The sequence below is a fragment of the Calidris pugnax genome, unplaced genomic scaffold, assembly GCF_001431845.1.
Source record: "Calidris pugnax isolate Ruff unplaced genomic scaffold, ASM143184v1 scaffold21, whole genome shotgun sequence".
NCBI classification, from domain to species: domain Eukaryota; kingdom Metazoa; phylum Chordata; class Aves; order Charadriiformes; family Scolopacidae; genus Calidris; species Calidris pugnax.
Window position 1 is genome coordinate 1939058 of NW_015090770.1, and position 19542 is coordinate 1958599.

The window sequence follows — 19542 nt, forward strand, 5'->3', positions numbered from 1 at the left end:
CCCCCCCCCCCCGCGGTGTGCTTTCTGTTTGAGCTTCCACTCACTGACAGTGGGCTCTCTTAGGCATCGTTTCAGAGATTCCCAAATCTCTGCTTTTAGGTCTCTTCAGGTCATCCTTGAGTTTTGCCATGTTGCTGATGAAAATACTACTGTTACATGAAGTTTGTATGCTTCTCCCTCACACGGACTTGGGAGTTTTCATGTACTTTTTTTTTTTTTCCCTGATGTGCTTTCTGATTGAAAGAGTTTCCACTCACACACTGACAGCGGGCATCGTCCGAAAGATTTCCAGACCTCTGCTTTTAGGTCTCTCCTCCTTGGCTGGAGTTCTGCCATGATGCTGTTGAAAATGCCGCTGTTACGTGAAGTTTGCACACTTCTCCCTCACACAGATTTGGGAGTTTTCATGTACTTTTTTTTTTTTTTTCCTGATGTGCTCTCTGATTGAAAAGAGTTTCCACTTACACACAGACAGCGGGCATCGTCCGAGAGTTTTCCAGACCTCTGTTTTTAGGTCTCTCCTCCTTGACTGGAGTTCTGCCATGTTGCTGTTGAAAATGCCGCTGTTAGGCGAAGTTTGCACACTTCTCCTTCAAATGGAGGCTCTCCAGAGCTGTCATCTGCCAGCCCAGATGGACTGGCTTTCTGATTCCTGCGCGTGGAGACACGAAACCGGAGAGTGTTACACATGTGTGTGCCGTGCGGGATGGAGGGCCACCGGATGATGCGGGCAGAGGAGTGCCCAGGCTGTGCCCACACTGAGTGCCTGAGGATTTTAAGAGCTCAGTCATTGCTGAGAACCTGGGTCACGAGTCATTTACCTTCCTGGTGACTAGTACCAGAAAGAAACACGGTGATTTTAGGGCCAATATTTCAGGGTGTCAGATAGGCCAGCTTCTTGTCTGATTTGGCTATTGGCTGTCTTATTCATTGTTTCCAGTTACTTCTAAACGTTTTAAAAAACTCTGGGTTCAAGTATAACTATGAATTTTCTTATGAAAATTCTTAGTACTGTGACTAACTATGTGTTTCACATGTGAAATACAAGAGTTAGTTTATGCAATCAAAACGGAAGTACTTAATATTTTTATGTGACATCAGAGACAGTGGAAAGGATGAGACACCTGATTTGCCTGAACCCTTTTTTGCTGTAGTATGTTTGAGGTGGTGGTCGCAGGTCAGTGCTACACAGTTGAAATTCCACTTTCTAAAATTGTCCATCCAAGTGTTTCTTCTCTCAGTGCTGTGGCTTGTAGGATGAAAGTTGAACTCACTCTCTGAGGGGTAGTCATTTTGGTGGCTTGGCAGCTGTAAGCGGGAACTGTGTTATTCTTTGCAGGTATCAATATCTGCTCTGATTTGCTCTAACACTCTAGTACAAATTATTCTTCTTTGCTTTTTTTTCTTTCTTTCTAGATTATTGGGACAAGTTTAGTATACTAATTTTATTATTGTGGTACCTCACTGTTAATCTCTGCTCTGTTGGGAATCAATTATTTACTCCTATGTTTGTTTCTATATCTAATTACCCACAAAATACCACCTTTCTCCCCCTGTTTCCCTAGGAAGTTCTCCTGGATGGGATGCTGTAGCTTAGTTTTCACTTTGGATTACTTCTATTCTAAAATATATTTCACAAAAGAAAGACCTCCCCCCTATTAATAAGTCAATGTCTAAAATATAGGATTTAGAAACAGATTCGCTGAGAGCTTCTGGTCTTTAATGTTTTGAAGCTTTTAAGAACTTTGGTCTTTAACTCTTACAGCATGGAGTGTGAGCAACGCATGGTCATGCAACCTGGCAAAAGTAGGGTCCTGAAGTACTCACTCAGCAGAGACTGCATTTGGTGCAGAAGTGTAACTGTATTTGGTGAAGCATCTTCTCAAAACAATTGTAGCGTAGTTGTCAGACAAATGGGACAACAGGTACTTGATACTTTAATGCTTCAAATAGAGAATTATGACTATGGAAAAAACTAACCACCTCCAGCACTGCTGGAACCTGAAATAATGAATCTCTCAAAGAGGTGGTAAGTTGCATATCCTTGGGGTGAAGTGCATGTCTATAAAGTAAAAAATTAAGCAGAAAGTCTAACTTTACATTTTTGTAGGGGAATAGTAGGATGATTTTTAAATAGCTGTGATAGAGTTAGACAAATTGTTTGTCATAGTGGAGAAGACGAGACAACCAGAGGCTGCCAGACACTTCAGATGATGTGGAGATAGGGCTGAACCTCTCTGCAGACTTTCTGCCTGTAGCCTGCGTACGGTGAATTTAGGCAGCCAGTACAGCAGTGCCTCTGATGAAATTTGTAAGGGCTCAGTTTTTCAGAGCGTAGAAAGGGACTTTTTTTTTTTTTTTTTTTGGTAGGATGATTTTTAAATAGCTGTGATAGAGTTAGACAAATTGTTTGTCATAGTGGAGAAGACGAGACAACCAGAGGCTGCCAGACACTTCAGATGATGTGGAGATAGGGCTGAACCTCTCTGCAGACTTTCTGCCTGTAGCCTGCGTACGGTGAATTTAGGCAGCCAGTACAGCAGTGCCTCTGATGAAATTTGTAAGGGCTCAGTTTTTCAGAGCGTAGAAAGGGACTTTTTTTTTTTTTTTTTGACTTACTAGAAGTTAAGAGTTCTTGATGACCTCTGACAGGAAATTATCTTGTTCACTTGTGACTATATGATCAGGGTCAGAGTGCGTCAGAGTGATCAGCCCTCGGCTGCGTTTTGCTGACTGGGGTTGGGAACAGTGTGACTGTTGACTTGCAATTAAGTAGATAAACAAAGCTGGAGAGGCTGTGCCGCACACTAAACTCTTTATTCCTATTTTAATTTAGAAAAAGTTACCATAAGGTGAGATTTTTCAAATACCTTCAAATTATTAAAAGATAACTTGATAAAGTAATTTAGGATTATAACGTTTTCTAAGCAGCTACTAACCAAACTAAGTGCAGTGTTGCCCATATAGAGAGTTATTTGCATTCAGCAATCCTGTTTTTACTGTTTACCATCTTCATTTGGTTTTTGCCTTGCTCTAGGTTAAATGAACAGCGTAGTTTCAAAGCAGGGAGAGAAAGGAGACAGCCTTGGCAGGTTCTACTGTGACATGTGAGTCGTAGTCATTCAAATAACGTAAAAACTTCACAGCCAGAAAGCAGAATCTGTGTCTTTGAGCTTAACAGAGAGCTGGTCAGAATGTGTGCCAGAGAAGTCTAACAAGTCCTTTCAGCCTGGCTTGAGGGGCTTCCAGATAATTTGGAGTGAAATGACTTGCGATAACTGGTTCTCATTTATCTACAAAATTAAAAGTTCAAAGCGCTGTGGTTGACTAGAGAAACAAGATTGTCTTTCCCAGTTGGAGGTATGCTAATGTGCCATCATCTTATGTTTTTCTTAGAGGTTCTGCTCTCAAATACATAAATCAATTCAGCTGCTATTGAAAGGATTCCCAGCATTTCTTCCCTTGCCGGTAAAAACACATGTAAAATATTCATTAATTTCTCAAGTTCTTGCTGATTTTTAAGCTTGTAAGTTATATTTCAAAACCTACTTTCTTTTTGGTTCTGTGTGTATTTTCGTAGGTATTTGCCTTTGTTCCTTATTTCTGAAACCGTTATAGCATCAGCTCATTTAGCTATATATATTTATAAAATGCTACAGATTATGTCTTTTGTTCCTCTTTTTAAGGAAACCAGTTAACTGTTAGCTGTTTGTGAAAGTTTACTTAAGTGCTGCAGGGGTATTCACAGTTGGGAATTAGTATAGAAAGACATTCGGATGAAAGTAGCTTCTAAGGAAATGAATCAACTTGCTAGATTAAAATTTTTTAATTTTTTTTTTTTAGCTAGGGGTGACAATAGTAGGTAAGAGGGTTCATGCTGGGTGGCTTCTGCTTGTCTTTAGTTACTGATTTCAGGCAGATTCTCTTGCAGAATTACTCCATGTGCCTTGGGCTGGCAAAAAGAGTAACATTGTAACTTTTTTGGTATCAAATGCGAAAGGATAACAAATTTAAAACAAGTGGGAGGGTCACCAGTCTTCTTAAAAGGGCTTTTTTTCATTTTGCAGTTGACATTGTTTAAGCACTCTTCATAAATAGTAAAAAAGGGGAGCAAACAATTACTGACCTTAATTTTGTCTCCTGTGTTTGAGCAAGTCAGCATGTGAGAACATAACAGAAGAACTGCTATCTGAAACACGTGAATATATTTTAATTCTGCATCTTGAGACGATCATGAACTTTTCTTCATAAAGTGATCCCACAGCAAATGTGTTTTAAAAGAGATGCTTGTTTCTGAGTTTGATCCCAGTTGTCTTTGGAGAGTGACCGACAATCCTTTGCACTTCAAGCACGTGGAAGCAAAACGTGTGAGGCTGAGAGAGACTGTGGAAGTGTTCATGATTTTTTTATTCATGCTATCTTGCAAAAAGGATCTAATTAGTAGTAATAAAGGGAAGTGTCTTGAAACTGATACAGTCTTTCTGAGATGTTGATAAGAATCTTTTTCTTATTGAGGGTGATGCTGATGTCAGTCTTGATTGCACAAAGAATGTACAGACTTTTTCTAGTTTCTATGCATTTCTAGTCACGTTCTAAGAATGTTTGATCTTGGGAGGATAAATTTCATCTGTTTGGCCTTTAAAGCTGAAAACAGCTTGGTAGAAACAGATACAGAAGGTAATGGCATAAAAACGCTTCAGGCTGCCAACCTCTCCCTTGCTGGTCCTCCTTTCTTGTCTCTGAACTTAACATTTCTCATCATGGTATTAACGTAAGCATCTAATTCTTGCTTAGGCTGCAGCAGAGTGTGTTAGCTGACCTAATTAACTCTGGACTCCTGAGAGCACGCCAGAATTTAAGTTAAAGTCCCCAGCACTTTGTTAAGTAGAAGAAAAGAAACCTCCCAAACCTTCATGTAACTGTTAGTGTCATGCTAGGACAGTTCTCTCTAATGATGGTACTTCTTTGACTTCCTCTTTATTACCCCTCTCCCTTGTTCTGGGGTTTCTCTCTGCACTGCTTGAAAGAAAATCCTTTGGGATCCTATGTGGAATTTTTGTATATTCCAAGTAATGGATGCCCCCTTCTTTGCGTGCAACCTCAAAGGCGGAAAGAGGCTGTAATTTTGTGGTCTTACCTTGGGAGGTCTGGCGAGGGCCACTCCTGCTTCAACTTTCCCCTGCTCCTACAGCCCACCCCACTTCCTTGGTTTCCTGCTGGCATTGTGACATCAAGGCACTGGCCACCAGTGGGGTTGGGGTTTCTGTTGCTCCTGCTGTTACACATCTCCCAGTGGCTTTTGGATTGGCTGGTGGTGCTGATGTCAAGCTTGTGTCAAAGCGAGACCTGGTCGTCCTTGCCCCTGGTGATCTGTGGAGATACCTCACTGCTGGGTGGCCTTCAGAAAGCCCTCACTGCTCGTTTTCTGCCTCAATGCTGACCTTTGAGATGTGATGAACTGGGTGCTGAAAAGAAGAGTTTCTCAAGTGGTTGCTGTGACAGAATTTATTTTTGCAATTTTGTGTGTTGTAGTCCTTTCATTGCTAAAAATCAGGTTAGGACGGCTGTCACATTTGTTTGATATGCTGGAGAGAAAAGGCACTGAAAAACCTAGTGCCTGAATTTCTTTATACTCATTTGAATCTTTGCTTAAAGAGTATACCACATTCATACCACTAGTTTAGAAATGCAGCACTTGACATAATTTGCTCATTAGAACAGACAAGAAGCCCATATTTAAGATGGTCGGTTGGTTATATCCACCTCAGGATCCATTCTGTGTTATTAAAATGTTAAGGTCATTTTTTATCAAGCTGATTTTCTACTTGCTGAAGCCCCGAGCACTTCTGAGAAGTCAGGTGAGCCATTTGTGTTCACACATGTGTTTACGACCTGGAAGAATGGGGTTGGAGCAGATGGAAGCTTAGATGTGCTGTAAATTAAGAGAAGTAAATCAGTGTGTGAGGGGTGGAGAAAGTTGAGGAAACAGGTTTGGGTAATTTAAACAGGAGCTTAATGATGACTGATCCAGGTCAGCAGGGCCTGGGTTCCCTTCTCCAGCCTTGTGTCCCTCTCTCCCTTCCTGGAGCATCCCTGTGTTGAGGCTGTAAAACTCGCTGGGGCAGGGCTGACAGATGTGGGAGTTGGTTCTGGCATAGCAGCGTACTTGTGTTTAATACTGAGATATTAATTTAAGAGTTCAAATTAAGCTAAACTGAAGAATCACAGACTTTTGAATACCTTCTAAATATCAAATAATTTGTGCTTTCCATGGAATAGATTTCTGCAGGAGTTAATGGCCTTTACGAATCTCTATCCTTCTCTAAGTGCAGGGGGTATTTTTCAACTTCACCTTTTCTAATGTAATTATGTATCAGTAAGTTAATTAAAAGCACCTACGACATTAACATCCCGCTCTGCCACACACATTCCCTCCCCAGAGAGAAGAAGAAAAACAAACTGGATGTGGCTGACCTAGTCACATTGCATTGCTTAATGCAGAAGCAGAAAGTGCCAGCTGCTGCTGGTGGGTTATCCCAGGTGGGTTCTTGTGCTGTATTCATCATACCATGAAAATTAAGGCATCTGTGCAAAGCCCCCTGTTTGCTTAAGGATGTTGCCTTGACATGCACTCTGGTCACCTGCCAGTGCTGATGAATTCTTTTTGTAGGAGGTCACTGCCTGCTTGTAATGCTGCCAGACAACTTTCTTTTTAGGGTGCTTGCAAAGCTTGTAGCATTTCAGATGTTCTATATTGTGTGTCTAAGATCAAAATGAGAGAGGAGGACCAGCTGAAGTGGGTAGGAGAAATGCAGTTTCTTCCTAAATGTTCAGCTGACAATCTTATATTTAACAACCTGCTTTGGAGCAGGAGTGTCAGTGTTGGGGGAAGGCTTTTTGCTATGGGCATGCTTTTCTTTTTTTTCCCTCTTTTTCCTTCCTGGTGTAAATTCCTGAGTTTTTGATGAGGCTGGAAATCTTGAAAATCTTGATTAGCATTTAAGCATTGGCAGATAAGTTTCCTGAAGAGCCCAGTTTGCGTTGGGAAATCGATTTCATTCATTGCAGTGACAATGTAACAGCGTGAGCACTGCTGGATGCTATATTAAGGAGCTGGCTTCTGACCCTGGCTCTGACTTCCTCTGTGGCAACAGTCGTATTGTTTAAACTGCTTTTCCCCTGTAATCACTAATTGTATGTTCCTCTTTTTTTCCTCAGAGGCCTAGTTTGGAACAGTTGGCTCTGATTTTGCAAAACTTTTGCAGGGTCACAGCTGCAGCTGAAATCAGCAGAAGCTGTGATTTGAATGTCTTGAGTAAAATGGGGCTACGACTATGTCAAAGTTAGAGAGGCGGAAAATTCATTGTGCCGCAGTTCCCTGTATGTAAAATGGGATGGTAATGTCCTGTCCTTTTATTGTTTGGTACATGACAGTCCTTCATAAATGTCAATAACAAGCATAAGGGAAGAAAACCATAAGGAAATTCTTTATTAGCACATCAGTGTCACTTGAATAATACCTGGTGCTTGTTGCACAATGAAAAGGAACAGCTTTGAATAATTCTTTATCTGGGAAATTGCTGTCCACTTAAAACACTGAGCAAGAAACCAGTCATACTATTTTTATGTATTGTCATAATCATAGGTGGTTAAGTTAGCACATGTGCTTTCTTAATTAAAGTTTAAACCTTCTGGTACCTTATGCCTCAATTTTATTGTAAGAATATTTTTGTTTAATTTTTCTATATCTAGGAATTATAGAATAATTCAGGTTGAGAGCAACCTCTGGGAAATCTCTAGTCCAACCTCCTGCTCGAAGCAGGGCTAGCTTCAAAGGTAGAAGAGGTCATTCGGGGCTGCTGGTTGAGTTTTGGGCAGCTCCAAGGATGGAGATGCCATGGCCTTTCTGGCTTCACAGCCCAGAGTTTACCCCGCCTCATTGTGAATGAATTTTCCCTTGTGTCAAATGAGGAATTTTTTTCCCCACAACTTAAGACCATTGCCCTGCTGCTGTGCATCTTGAAAAGAGTCTGACTCCATCTGATCTGTATGTAGGGGAGCCAGTTAAGTCTTCACTACTTCTGAAGGAGGCTGAACAGACCCAGGCACGACATACCTCACTTGCACTGGTCCATGGGTTAGTCCATCCTAGGCACAAGGCTTTGCATTGTTTTTGTCAAAGTTTGGGTGGTCTTTGTCAGCCTGTTCCTCTGGACAGTTGGGACCCCTTGGAAAGGCAGCCCACCGTCCTGCATCCCGACTGCTCCCCTAGTTTTGGTCTCACCTGAGAAGTTGCAGAGAGCATGTGCTGGTCCATCAGGCAGCTTGGAGGTGTTTATTGATCCCTGAGGTGCACCACTTTTAACTGTTTGCTTGTTAGACTTCAAACTATTGGCCATTGCTTCTTGGATCTGGTAGCCTACACAATTTTTTGCTTGTGTTGTACTCCAGGCTTATGGTCTTTCTGCATATTTAGATAATGTAATCAATTAAGTGTCGTCTTGCTTGCTTGGAAGGTGGTAATAATTGTTATCCTTTGTATTTAATCTGAAGTGTCTCAAAAGTGGTTCAAAATAATTAAGAAGGCAAGAAACTTGTCTCGAGTAGCTGATCAATGTATTTACCTTCCATTTAGTAGCGAGTGTTTTGTTGCTGCAAAGTCCACGATGGCCCTGTGTAATTGTCAATTCAGTATTTTTAAAGTCATAATCACAAATACGTCTTAAAACTGTGAGGGCATGGCTTTCTATTTCAGATAGGACAATTGCTACGAGACTAGAAACAGGCCTTGGGTTGGAATGTGCAGCAAGCGAATGCCTAGTGAGCTAAACCACATTGGACTATGCATAGGGTGACCGATGCAGAGGTTCGCTCCAGCGGTTTCTCTGAACAGTGCTTACTGGGGTCCACTGCTTTCTGAGGTGTTGTAGGGAGCAGATAGTCCAAAATTGTGAGGGTTCTCATCCATTGGTGAGTTTTGCCTTGCTTTTGTTATGCCAGTAGCGTTCACTGCGCAGAGTCGCTTTCGTTTGACCGCTTGAGCTTTCTGAAACTAGACTTCAGGGGAAAGTTTTGGGGTTTGGTAACAATATGTGAAACTGTGCATTATGGTGTGCTAATGTAAGCTGGTAACATAAAGAGTAGCAAAACCTGCAGGCAACAATCATTCTCCAGAGATATCAAGCGGAGAATTCAGACCTTTTGAGGTGCCTGTTTTGTGTATGCTCCGGCTCTAAAATGTTGTTGGCTAAATCTACAGTTATTTTTCCAGTGATGGTTATCATTGCAGAAAAACCTGCAGGGTTGGCTACTGAACTCTTGGGTCCAGCTTCAGTTGTGTTATGCTGACGCAAATCCACAAATAAATTGGATGTGAGTGGAGTTCTTGCTGACTTGAGGTGTTCATGTACGTGCAAGAGAAATTGCTTAGCTGATACTTGCTGCAGTTTTTTTCCAGATATATTTTGAGAGCTAAAAAGCTCTCTAAGTGATAAAGTCGTTAAATAATCAGCTTTACAGTGGCCCAGTGAGAGCAGTGTTTTGCTACTTGTTAATTAAATATTATCTTTCTCTTTTTTTTTACTTGCTACCCTGCAAAAGCACTACAATAGAGTTTCATTTGTGTATAATTGACCCATGTCATTAACGCACAAAAGAGGAGAGTCGGATGCAAGTTTAATTAGGATGGTTTTAAAAAAAACACAACACCAAATTATAAGCTTGATTTATTATTCCTCTTGAGCACTAGTATTGACAGAAACTGTGGGTGCAAAGGCAACGGTGGTGCGGGGAGCTGGGGGGTGGGAGAGCCCTGCAGCCCCGGTGGGAAGCCTGGGCTGCGTCACGCCGGGCTCAGGGACAGCCGACAGCTCGTTTTGGCCCTGCAGCACCCTTCCTTCCTGGCAACCTTCTCTTCCAACACACGTCTGCGCTCTCAAGGGTACAAGAGTGCGTATTAAGAGAAGCTTCTATCTCTAATGAGGATGTGCGTGTTGCTAGGGCGCTTGCGGCCAAGCGGTAGGTATTCTGAAGCATCCCCAGGGTCTGCTGTCAATGTTCTTGTTGTATCGTTGAACCTCTTCTCCTCGCACTTGTTGTTGGTTTCTAAACTCATAACTGGATAGTCAAAACCACATAGGCTGAAGAGCAGGAGCTCTGCTGCCACTTCACAGTTGACTGTGGGGCACTGCTGGTGAATTCCAGAGCAAGGCTGGTTCATTTGTTTCTCCAAAAGTGGTTTGGAAAAGCAGAGCTGATTTACTGATGTAGGTAAGCAACACGGAGGCTTCTGCCTTACCTTGCTGGGTGTACTGGGGAACCAACACTCGCATCAACAACCTGTGGGACTGGAGTGTGCTTAACGTGGTGGTGGTTTCTTGGGAGCAAGTCATCTTTGCAATTGCAGAAGTTCAGCCTAAAGTTTCTGTTGCTGACACTGATGGGTTTTTTTAATTCTCTTCCCCCCGGCCCTTCCCCTCCATGTAGCAAAAAGGGGAATCAGTGAGTTGAGATGAGCTCTTTGCAGTGATTGGTGAGGAAAAAGCGAGCTATTACAGAGAGGGAGCATGTAGGCAGATGGAGATGAACAAGTTCAGTGAAAATAGTTACTGCTTTTTTCAAACTATGTAGTCAAAACCACTCATTAGTTTGCACTGTTACAATCCTGATTTCTTTTTTCCCTTCCCTTTGTGCTTTGGTAGCTTTTAAGCGGAAGACAGTCTCTTTCACCAGGCTTTTGCATCTTGCTGTGAGCTCAGTAGAAAGGAGCCTCTTCCCTTGGCCGTGGCCTGAAGGCAGTGTCATAACAGCGGTGGTGGCAGCTACGGAGGCTGGACTCCCCCCTTCAGGAACATCTTCCTGAACATCTGTATGGGCTCCAGGCTCCTGGTCATCCTTCCTGCTGGAAGGAAATCCACGCATAGTCAGCTGCCATTTGAAGCCAGGCCTTATGCAAGTCTGTGGGGAAGCTTTGGCCTCTGCGGTTGCTCTTCAAACAGCTGTTGGGTCTTCAGAGACCTGGCTGCTCAAAGTATCCCGCCTGGTGCTATCTGGGTCCTAGCAAAACTAAAATCATCGGAAGGGCAGTCTTGGAAGTTTTCTGTAATGGCTTTCCCAATGGGTGTAATTATATACCACTGCTAGGAGTGGTTTGTTTCTGTGAGGTTTTGGGGAGAGCTGCACCCATGAGGGGTTGGAAAAAAGGGTGGAGAGGCCTTCTGCGTCAGTGTTTCTTCTTGGAGAAAATGTTGGCCCATCAGGTGTGATCCTGGGTGTCTTGGCTGAAGCTCCTGAAAGACGTCATTCTGAGACTGCTGTTCCTCAGCATCTGCATTCAAGACTCGGATGCTGCACGTAAACAGGATATGGGGGGAATTTGGCCTGACTATCGCTGTCTTAATTCTCCTCCAGGACAGGAGACCAGCCTGTAAGGCACTGACAGCTGCTGCAACTTAAGAAGTGTACTAGAAAAGGATAAATAAAACTAGAAAACAATAAAGAAACTAACAATAATCCTTTGTGAATGTTTTATTCTTATAGTATTTTATATAGAACTCTGGCTTGTGATAATCGTCTTTGAAGATGGGGAGGGATTGTTTTCTGGAAAGAGTATGAACTGATTTCTAATTTTTTGTAGATTTCAGTCATTTGTTTACAAGGAGAGTTTCAGTCCATGTCACAATATTTATAAACTAAATAAGTGTGATAAATGGGCAGCCAAGCTCAGTGGTGTTCAGCCTTTGGGGAAAAACAAAAATCTGTGGGTTTGTTGTTTTGGGGGTGGTAAATGTGCTGGGCTGGAGTTCAGATGTTATACCATGAGCTCCTCCATAAATTTTTCGTGGATTGTGATTTGCACAGTATCCTTACTTAAAGTAGTCCAACAAAAGTGAAAATGAAATTCTGTTTACATCTTTAAGGCTGTGACAGGTCTGCTGCAACACAAAGATATTTTTTGTAATCCTTTGACAGGACACTTAAATTTCGACAGAATATGGACTTTAGGGGCTGGTGACTCATTGTGACTGAGCTGTTGCCATTCCTTTGACAATGTGAGACTGCTGTGAGCATTTTGAAGAGTGACAACATCTTGGCTATGGAAAGATACCATAGGTACATGTACACGCACGTAGGCAGCGGTGTGAATGCAAAGGTGTTCTTAAAGTTGGGAAGGATCTCAGGACAGCCAAGTTTTACTGTCAGTGCTGAGTGTTCTGAGTACACTTGTGAAATCTGTTTTCTAGAAGTCAAAAACCTCAGTGTGGGGAATTGTGGAGGCTTCCGAGGTACACAGGTGACTGCGAAACAGGTTTTGCTGTTGTTTCGTTAGAAACATGCTGGTAAGAGCTTTAAGAAAGATCTCACTCCTATCTTACAAACTATAGTTATCTGTGAGTAGAGCCAGTGCCTGAACCTCAACTTCTTGTTCGGAAAGTCTATTATCTTAAAAGCTTTCTATAGTGCTCTGATGAGCTTTGCTGTTAATTCCATACTAGTGAGATATTACTGGAGGTTTTGGGTTTGTTTGGTGTGGTTTTTTTTTTTTTTTTTCTACAGTGTTAACTGCCTTACAACGCCATTTTAGTAACAACAAATATTGTAGTTTAACTCTTGCTGTGGAGACACTAATCTTGGAGTCATTGAAGGAATGTGCTAGCTGAGATTTCATGGTCTTGTTGTTCATAAATAATACTGAGAAAGTTTTTCTCTATTCATAAAAAAATACTAGTGCTTACCCAGAAGAAGAGTAGGAGGTTGACTGTATTTCTGTGCCAGGTTTGTGTATGGTTATAGGATCTACCTTTTGTGAATTGTAATTTGCAGACTGGATTTAAATCTCTTTTTTAGTGTATAAAATTGCTACTTTTAAAAAAAATAAGCCTTAGTTCAAATGTTGAGAATTCCCTGGCCCACGTGGTGTGGGAATTTGTGCTGGGAGAGAATGATCAGTGCCTGTACGGTCTGTGCTTCTACTCTTCTGGTTGCTTATTTGTTCGCCTCTAGGCCCTTACACTGTCAAGGGAAATGTTTTCAAAATGAACCGCATTTTTCATACCCTTCAGGCAGTTACTTGCCTGGGCACTAAAAGTTTGCCCAGCCTTTCACAGGGTGAAAACTAAACACAGTCTTTTGTGGTTGTGCAGTTCTATTGCAGATACGTGAACGCAATTAAGAAGGAAAATAATTTAATCAATATTGCCCAAGAGGCGGCTCATTTAGCAGGGACCTCTGTTTGTGCTCCATCGCTTTGGACTTTGGCTCTTCTAATGTTCTCTGATCTCCCAAAAAGCAAGCCACAGCTCAGTCTCTTCTCCCCTGCTGCAGAGGTTAGTTTCCATGATCTTGGACAGGTGGATGAGGTCTTTTTGCTTGTGAATGGGAGGTACCTGCTAAAGGTAATCTCAGCTTTACCTTGTATGTTGAGTTATAGCTCTTTTGTGTGAGATACGGGGTTTGGGGACTCCCTGAGTGCACAGGTAGGGATTCTGAAGCTCAGCTGGTCAGTGTGTTTAACATCATAGAATCATAGAATGGTTTGGGTTGGAAGGGACCTTTAAAGATCATCAAGTTCCAACCCCCCTGCCATGGGCAGGGACACCTCCCACTAGAGCAGGTTGCTCGTGAACTGGTGCTTTCTGCAACATGCTTCTTCCAGGTTGGCAGTGCCCACGATGCTGGAGGTGACTGACTTGCTTGTCCTTTGTCACTTTCTCGGGCTTCTCGTGGGGGGGGGGGGGCTTCTTTGGTTAAACCATCAACTTTTGGGACTGCGGAGGCTAGAGATAGGAATTATTGAAGAGGAGGCATTTAGAGAAGTTTGGGTCTAATCAAAGTGAAAATCCAAGTGAAGAAGGATGTCTGGATGAAGGCAAAATGTATTCAAGTGCTCATTTGATGTGGAAGTACATCACCAAAAGAGCTTCATTCCCTTCTACATTGATTTTTTTCTAAAGACTGACAAAATCAGCTACCTCACCTGTCAAAACAAACAAAAAAAAAATTGCCAAATGATTTTAATCAAAGGCTGTTTAATTTACCAATGCCAGATGAATGGACTTCCAAGGCCATACATATAGCCCTTATGTATTCATTGCAGTCTGAAGTTACCGTTCTGATTTTTCTTGGATTCTGCCAAACATACAATGCCCGTGATTTGGGCACGGCCATTAACGGGAGAGCACAGCAGCTCTTGCCCACGTGCACGGGCCTATGTACAATGCCTAACTGAAGCTTGCATTCACTAAAACTGAAAAACAATTAGCTGTGACTAGGGACAATTTTCAGGCAATTAAAACCAAGCTCATACATTTTTATGGCTAGGCAATCTCATAATTTTCAGCTAAATTAAGGCAGCGAGCAAGTCTAAACTGTACTTCCCTTGTATGCCAATAATAACAAATGAGAGGCGTCTGCAGAGGATGAGTTTGGCTGTGTCTCCTGTAGCATTTTTGTACGCTTAAAATATATGATATCCTGAATACCCTCTGCTTTCCTCGGTTTTATTTTTATCTGTAGTACCACTTAATGAGCTATTAGAAATTAAATTCCTAGACAGTCCTGCTGGCTGCTCTCCATTGCAGGATATTACTGCAATACTGATTGCTGCAGAAATACCTAGAACACACATTTTTGTTTTGAAATGTTACATTTAAAAAGTCAGCAACTTCTTTTTCTTCAAAAATCGACATACTTTAGTCTCTTCTTTGAACAGTGTTACTGAATGGCACTGGTTCATATGGCAGTGTTTTACTCTGAGGTTGTCTTCATTAGCCACATCCTAAATAGCTTCCTTTAGGATGAAACTTACTATGTTTTATTTATTGAATTGTCAGGTATCTTACTAATCTGATGATACTGACACTGTTTAGAAATGAAGTGTAGACAGCAGCTTCAGCCATTATTTGAAATTTACCCCAATAGTTCATCTGACTGCAATCTAAATCCACTAATGAAGGTGATCCCTTGGCTCTAGTCGTCCTATTTCTCCTCCCTTTCCACTTCTGCTGACATGGGGGTATTTTGACTTCTTAACAAAGAATCACAGAATGATATGGGGTTGGAAGGGACCTCCAGAGATCATCTAGTCCAACCCCCTTGCCAAAGCAGGTCCACCCAGAGGACATTGCACAGGAACTTGTCCAGGTGAGTTTTTAATGTCTCCAGAGGAGGAGACTCCACCACCTCCCTGGGCAGCCTGTTCCAGTGCTCTGCCACCCTCAAAGTGAAGAAGCTCCTCCTCTTGTTTAGGTGGAACTTCTTATAATCAAGTTTGTGCCCATTTCCTCTTGTCCTGTCACTGGGCACCACTGAAAAGAGACTGAGAAAATGACCAAGACACTGACCAAAACACCACTGAAAATGACCAAGACAGGCTGCTGCTTCAATGAACTCTAAATAATTTTCATATAATCTTCAACATACTATGAGCTACAGAAATTTTAATTTAAAATCCAAGCAAGATAGCTTAAATATAAGTTTCTTGTAAAAAGCAAGTAGTCAATATCTGGTATTTGGGGGATTGTTTCCATTCTTCATTGGAATAATAGGAATTTTTCTTATGCTGGACCTGAACTGTCTGCCAAGAGTGTGTTCTTCAATGTAAAATTGTGGCCTACTCTAAGAGGCGAGGGCATTGAGGTGGCATTTCTAGAATTATGGGGATGTACAGTATAAAATAGGTCTTTCAACTTGTTTTAAGATGATTATTTTGTAGACATAAGACTTGTAAGCCTTATTTAGGAGAACTGCTTTTGCCTGTGGTGATGTGAAGCCTCTGTACCGAATGCTCTCGATGGGTTTTTGGTTTTGGTGGATGTTGCAAGTTGAGGCTTCAAAAGAGAAACTACCTGATTTTCCTGCCAGGCCAGAGGAGATGTTACGGCTCTTGTTTTACGTGTCAGAGTATCTTCATGTGACCTGCACCCACGTGTTGGGTTCTGTAGAACATCTGTTCAAGAGCGTGATTGTTCGTGTAGTTGGGAAGGGTTCTGGACATTGAAAAATAAAACCACACTGGTGTAGGGGTACCTACGGACTGTTTTTAGTTAATCACCATGATCAAGTTTCTGTTAATAAGCTAGCGAAAGTTAATTTTGTTCAGGAGTCCAAAAATACAAAGCTTGATTAGAAGAGGGAGCAGGAAACAAAATATACATGGATACTATGTCTTTAATTACTCAAAGCTAGTTTGGATGTGTCCAGAAGTGCCTTCTAAGTAAAACTCAAGTAGTGGTGAAACTAATTATGCTTTGAAATTATTTGCAGTTCAGTAAGCTTGGTTAAATTGTCTTAAGAGAGAATTTTAGAAATTAATCTGAAAAAGTCTGTTAAACGTTGATAGAATGGCACTACCATTTTAATAAAACTAAAAATGAAGGTGAAAATTCATTTTCTGAGAATAGATAATGATAATCAAAAGCTGGTGAGATCTAAAATTTGTTTGGTCTGATGGCTTGTCTTTTTTTTTTTTTTTTTAATAATAGTGATCACATGGAAAATATTTGTGGCTACTTAATGAAATATACCAATCTTGTCACTGGTTGGCAATATCGGTAAGTCTTTTATGATGCTTTTTAGTAATTGTTAAACTTATTGTTAAACTTGTTTGAATAGATGATGCATGCTATCCACTTTACTATGTTTTTAAATCTGGAATTGCTTCAGTTTCACAGTTTTGTATTCTTTTAATTCCCAAAATCTTGCAATAGCACTCTCTGTGGGCAGAGCTATTCTGTTGTGCAATAGCATCCCTGGTGTCTGAGAAAAAAAAATGGTAAGAACTCAATTTTTGTGGAGTCTTGTTGGGTACATAATTTGTATGTTTGGGGTTGTACTGACTCAAGTCCCAACCCCATCTGTGCCAACTTGTAATGAAAGACTTGACTTCTCCCCATGCCCACCCTCCTCCCTGCAAAAAAAAAAAAAAAAAAAAAAAAAAAAAAAGAATGAGCTTTTTTTATTTAGTGTGTTTGCTTTGTTATCATTGCAGATTTTTTGTTTTAAACAATGATGCTGGCCTGCTGGAGTACTTTGTGAATGAGCAGTCTAGACACATGAAGCCCAGAGGTACCCTGCAGCTAGCGGGAGCTGTGATTTCACCCAGTGATGAAGACTCTCACACCTTTACAGTCAATGCTGCCAGTGGGGAGCAGTATAAACTAAGAGGTAGGACCTAGATTCTTGGGCAGGGGATTCTTCCACTAGAGGACACTCCTGGCTCTCACCTGTGGCTGCTCTGCTGGGTTTGGCAGCAGGTCCAAAGCAAGAGAAATTGTTTGGCAGACTGCTGCAATGGGAGTTGTATGTGAAACTTTCATCCCACTCTTCATAAAGAAGGGTAGTTCTTAAGTGAATGATCCCATAATTTGGGGTTGACTTTCAGAAGACCATGAACTTAAGATGTGTAGAATGGGGTTTAACCTCCACGTATAGCGTCCTTAAACCAATTCAGCATTTTCTAAATCATTGTAGATAACAATACTGTGTTGATGCTTACACAAGAACTACATTATTCCTAATGTTCAATATGTTGGCCTTCTTGAGATGGTTATAAAAGCCCATTCTCTGATTTTGCAGGCTATGGAAATCTGGGCTAATGTCTTATAGCATTTCTTTGAAGACTTGCTGTCATTATCTAATTCTGGACATTACTCTAATGTCCTCATGACTCATGTCATTACTCTAAGTCCAGGAAAATATGTCATGTTGTAAGAATTAAAATGTGTGAGAGGGGAGTTATTGTTTGTTGAAACTATTTCTGTGTTACAAAATTAAAAAAAAAAAAAGTACATGCCATTTATTTTCAACTTTATTTAATGTTATAGCTAATTACTGGTCAGCTGAGCAAATTTTAGATAAAAGATACTTTGTACTGTTAAAGTCTTCTGTCTGATTTAAAGAATTTAGCAGACCTTTGCCTCAACTTCAAAATGTCATAATCATTTTGGTTTGCTTTTATTAGCTACTGATGCTAAAGAGCGGCAACACTGGGTTAGCAGGCTACAGATCTGCACACAGCATCACACGGAGGCTATCGGAAAGGTATCGTATGACTGACACTTTTATGGGCAAAAGTAATTCAGGCTGGTGGTAGAAGTAGTTCCAAATACAACTGTCTTATTATCTAAGAGAAATACTACAAAAGGGCCTGTGGTTGAGCTTGACGCTTACGTTAGGGAACACTTTTTCTGAATAATAGACTTGTAATAGAAACATGCTTTAGGAGTGACACAAAGCGAAGTCAGTTTGCTGCTGAACAGCTGAATGATCTTCGTTTCCAGTGGTTTTGCTTTTTTTTTTTTTTTTTAATGCATAAGGAAACGGGTCTTCAGTGTTATTGAAGCCCTTCTATTTTGGGAGCTTTCATTTTAGTTTGGCCTTTTTCTTAAAACCACTCAACAGCCCACAAATATATGTATTTGCCATTCCCATGTCTGAGAAGCAAGTCCTCAACATTGTATCTGAGGGTCGTTGCTTCCATTTGCTAACCATGAGTTGGTTGCAAATATACTGAGTTTGATAGAACCTCCTGATTACCATAACACCTATTCTGATACCTGAATAAAACCTTGCTTTTAAGATAAGATTAACATCTTGTAGCTGCCTTTGTTGTAAGAGGTATCAGTGAATGGTTCTAAACAAAATCCCATTCCCTTAAATGTGAGCTCTGTCCTTGCAGGATCTGTTAGGAGTCAGTTTCCAGTACTGTTGCAGATCAAGGACTAAGTTTCAAGTCAGAAGTGATGTATATTGATCGATCTCATTTCACAGTTTGTTCATTATTAGACTATAAAACAGGGCAACTGTTCACAGATAGTGCAAAATATTTATTTAGCAGTTGCTACTAATATGTTATTAGGGCCTTGTCATCTGTCTTTGCTCTATAAAATATCAAGGATTAAATTGTTCTGCTGTATCTTTCAAATTAGAGTATTTGCTGGCTATTAGGAATTAATTGTAAATGTTTCTCAATATGCTTATTTATTCACTAGAACAACCCTCCTCTGAAATCTCGCAGCTTCTCTCTTGCATCCCAAGGAAGTGCCAACTCTCCTGGTGTGCAAAGAAGACCCAGTCAAAATGCAGTTTCCTTTTTCAATGTTGGACACCACAGATTGTCAACGGGAAAAAGAGTTCCTATTATGCAGCCAGATCACCTTGTAGATGTTAGAGAGGTTTGTATGCCTTAAGCTATCAATCTTTTGAAAAAGCTGTCCTATTATTTATAGGATTGTAGAGAAACCTGCTCTTCTTAGTTGAATATATTGTCAATACCATGTTCTAAGCTGTTACTGCGTAGCTGTGTGAGGGTAAGTAATTGCCCTGGTTAATTGTAGAAGCACATGATGTATATTCTATGACTTTTGTAGAATTTTGCATGTTCTCATCCTTGTAAGTCCAAGCACTAGGAGTGACAAGGGAATATCCTTAAGGAAGTATAATATCATGTACTGTGATGCTATTATATCATAAATTGTTTTCTTCCTGTGTCAAGCTGTAGAAGAATTGACTAAGCTCTACTTCTATCTCCTATGACTAAGGAGA

The 19542-nt window shown here is 41.0% G+C and overlaps 1 protein-coding gene across 2 annotated transcripts in view; it reads left to right on the top strand.

Annotated features, from left to right (window-relative positions):
- The window catches only part of OSBPL11 (oxysterol binding protein like 11), a 38248-nt gene that overhangs the window by 1026 nt on the left and 17680 nt on the right, over positions 1 to 19542 (top strand). For both annotated transcript variants that reach the window (XM_014939998.1, XM_014940006.1), the window contains exons 2-5: positions 16482 to 16550; positions 16988 to 17163; positions 17960 to 18039; positions 18990 to 19172. In XM_014939998.1, coding sequence (XP_014795484.1) covers positions 16482 to 16550; positions 16988 to 17163; positions 17960 to 18039; positions 18990 to 19172 — 508 coding nt within the window. The remainder of the gene's footprint in view (positions 1 to 16481; positions 16551 to 16987; positions 17164 to 17959; positions 18040 to 18989; positions 19173 to 19542) is intronic.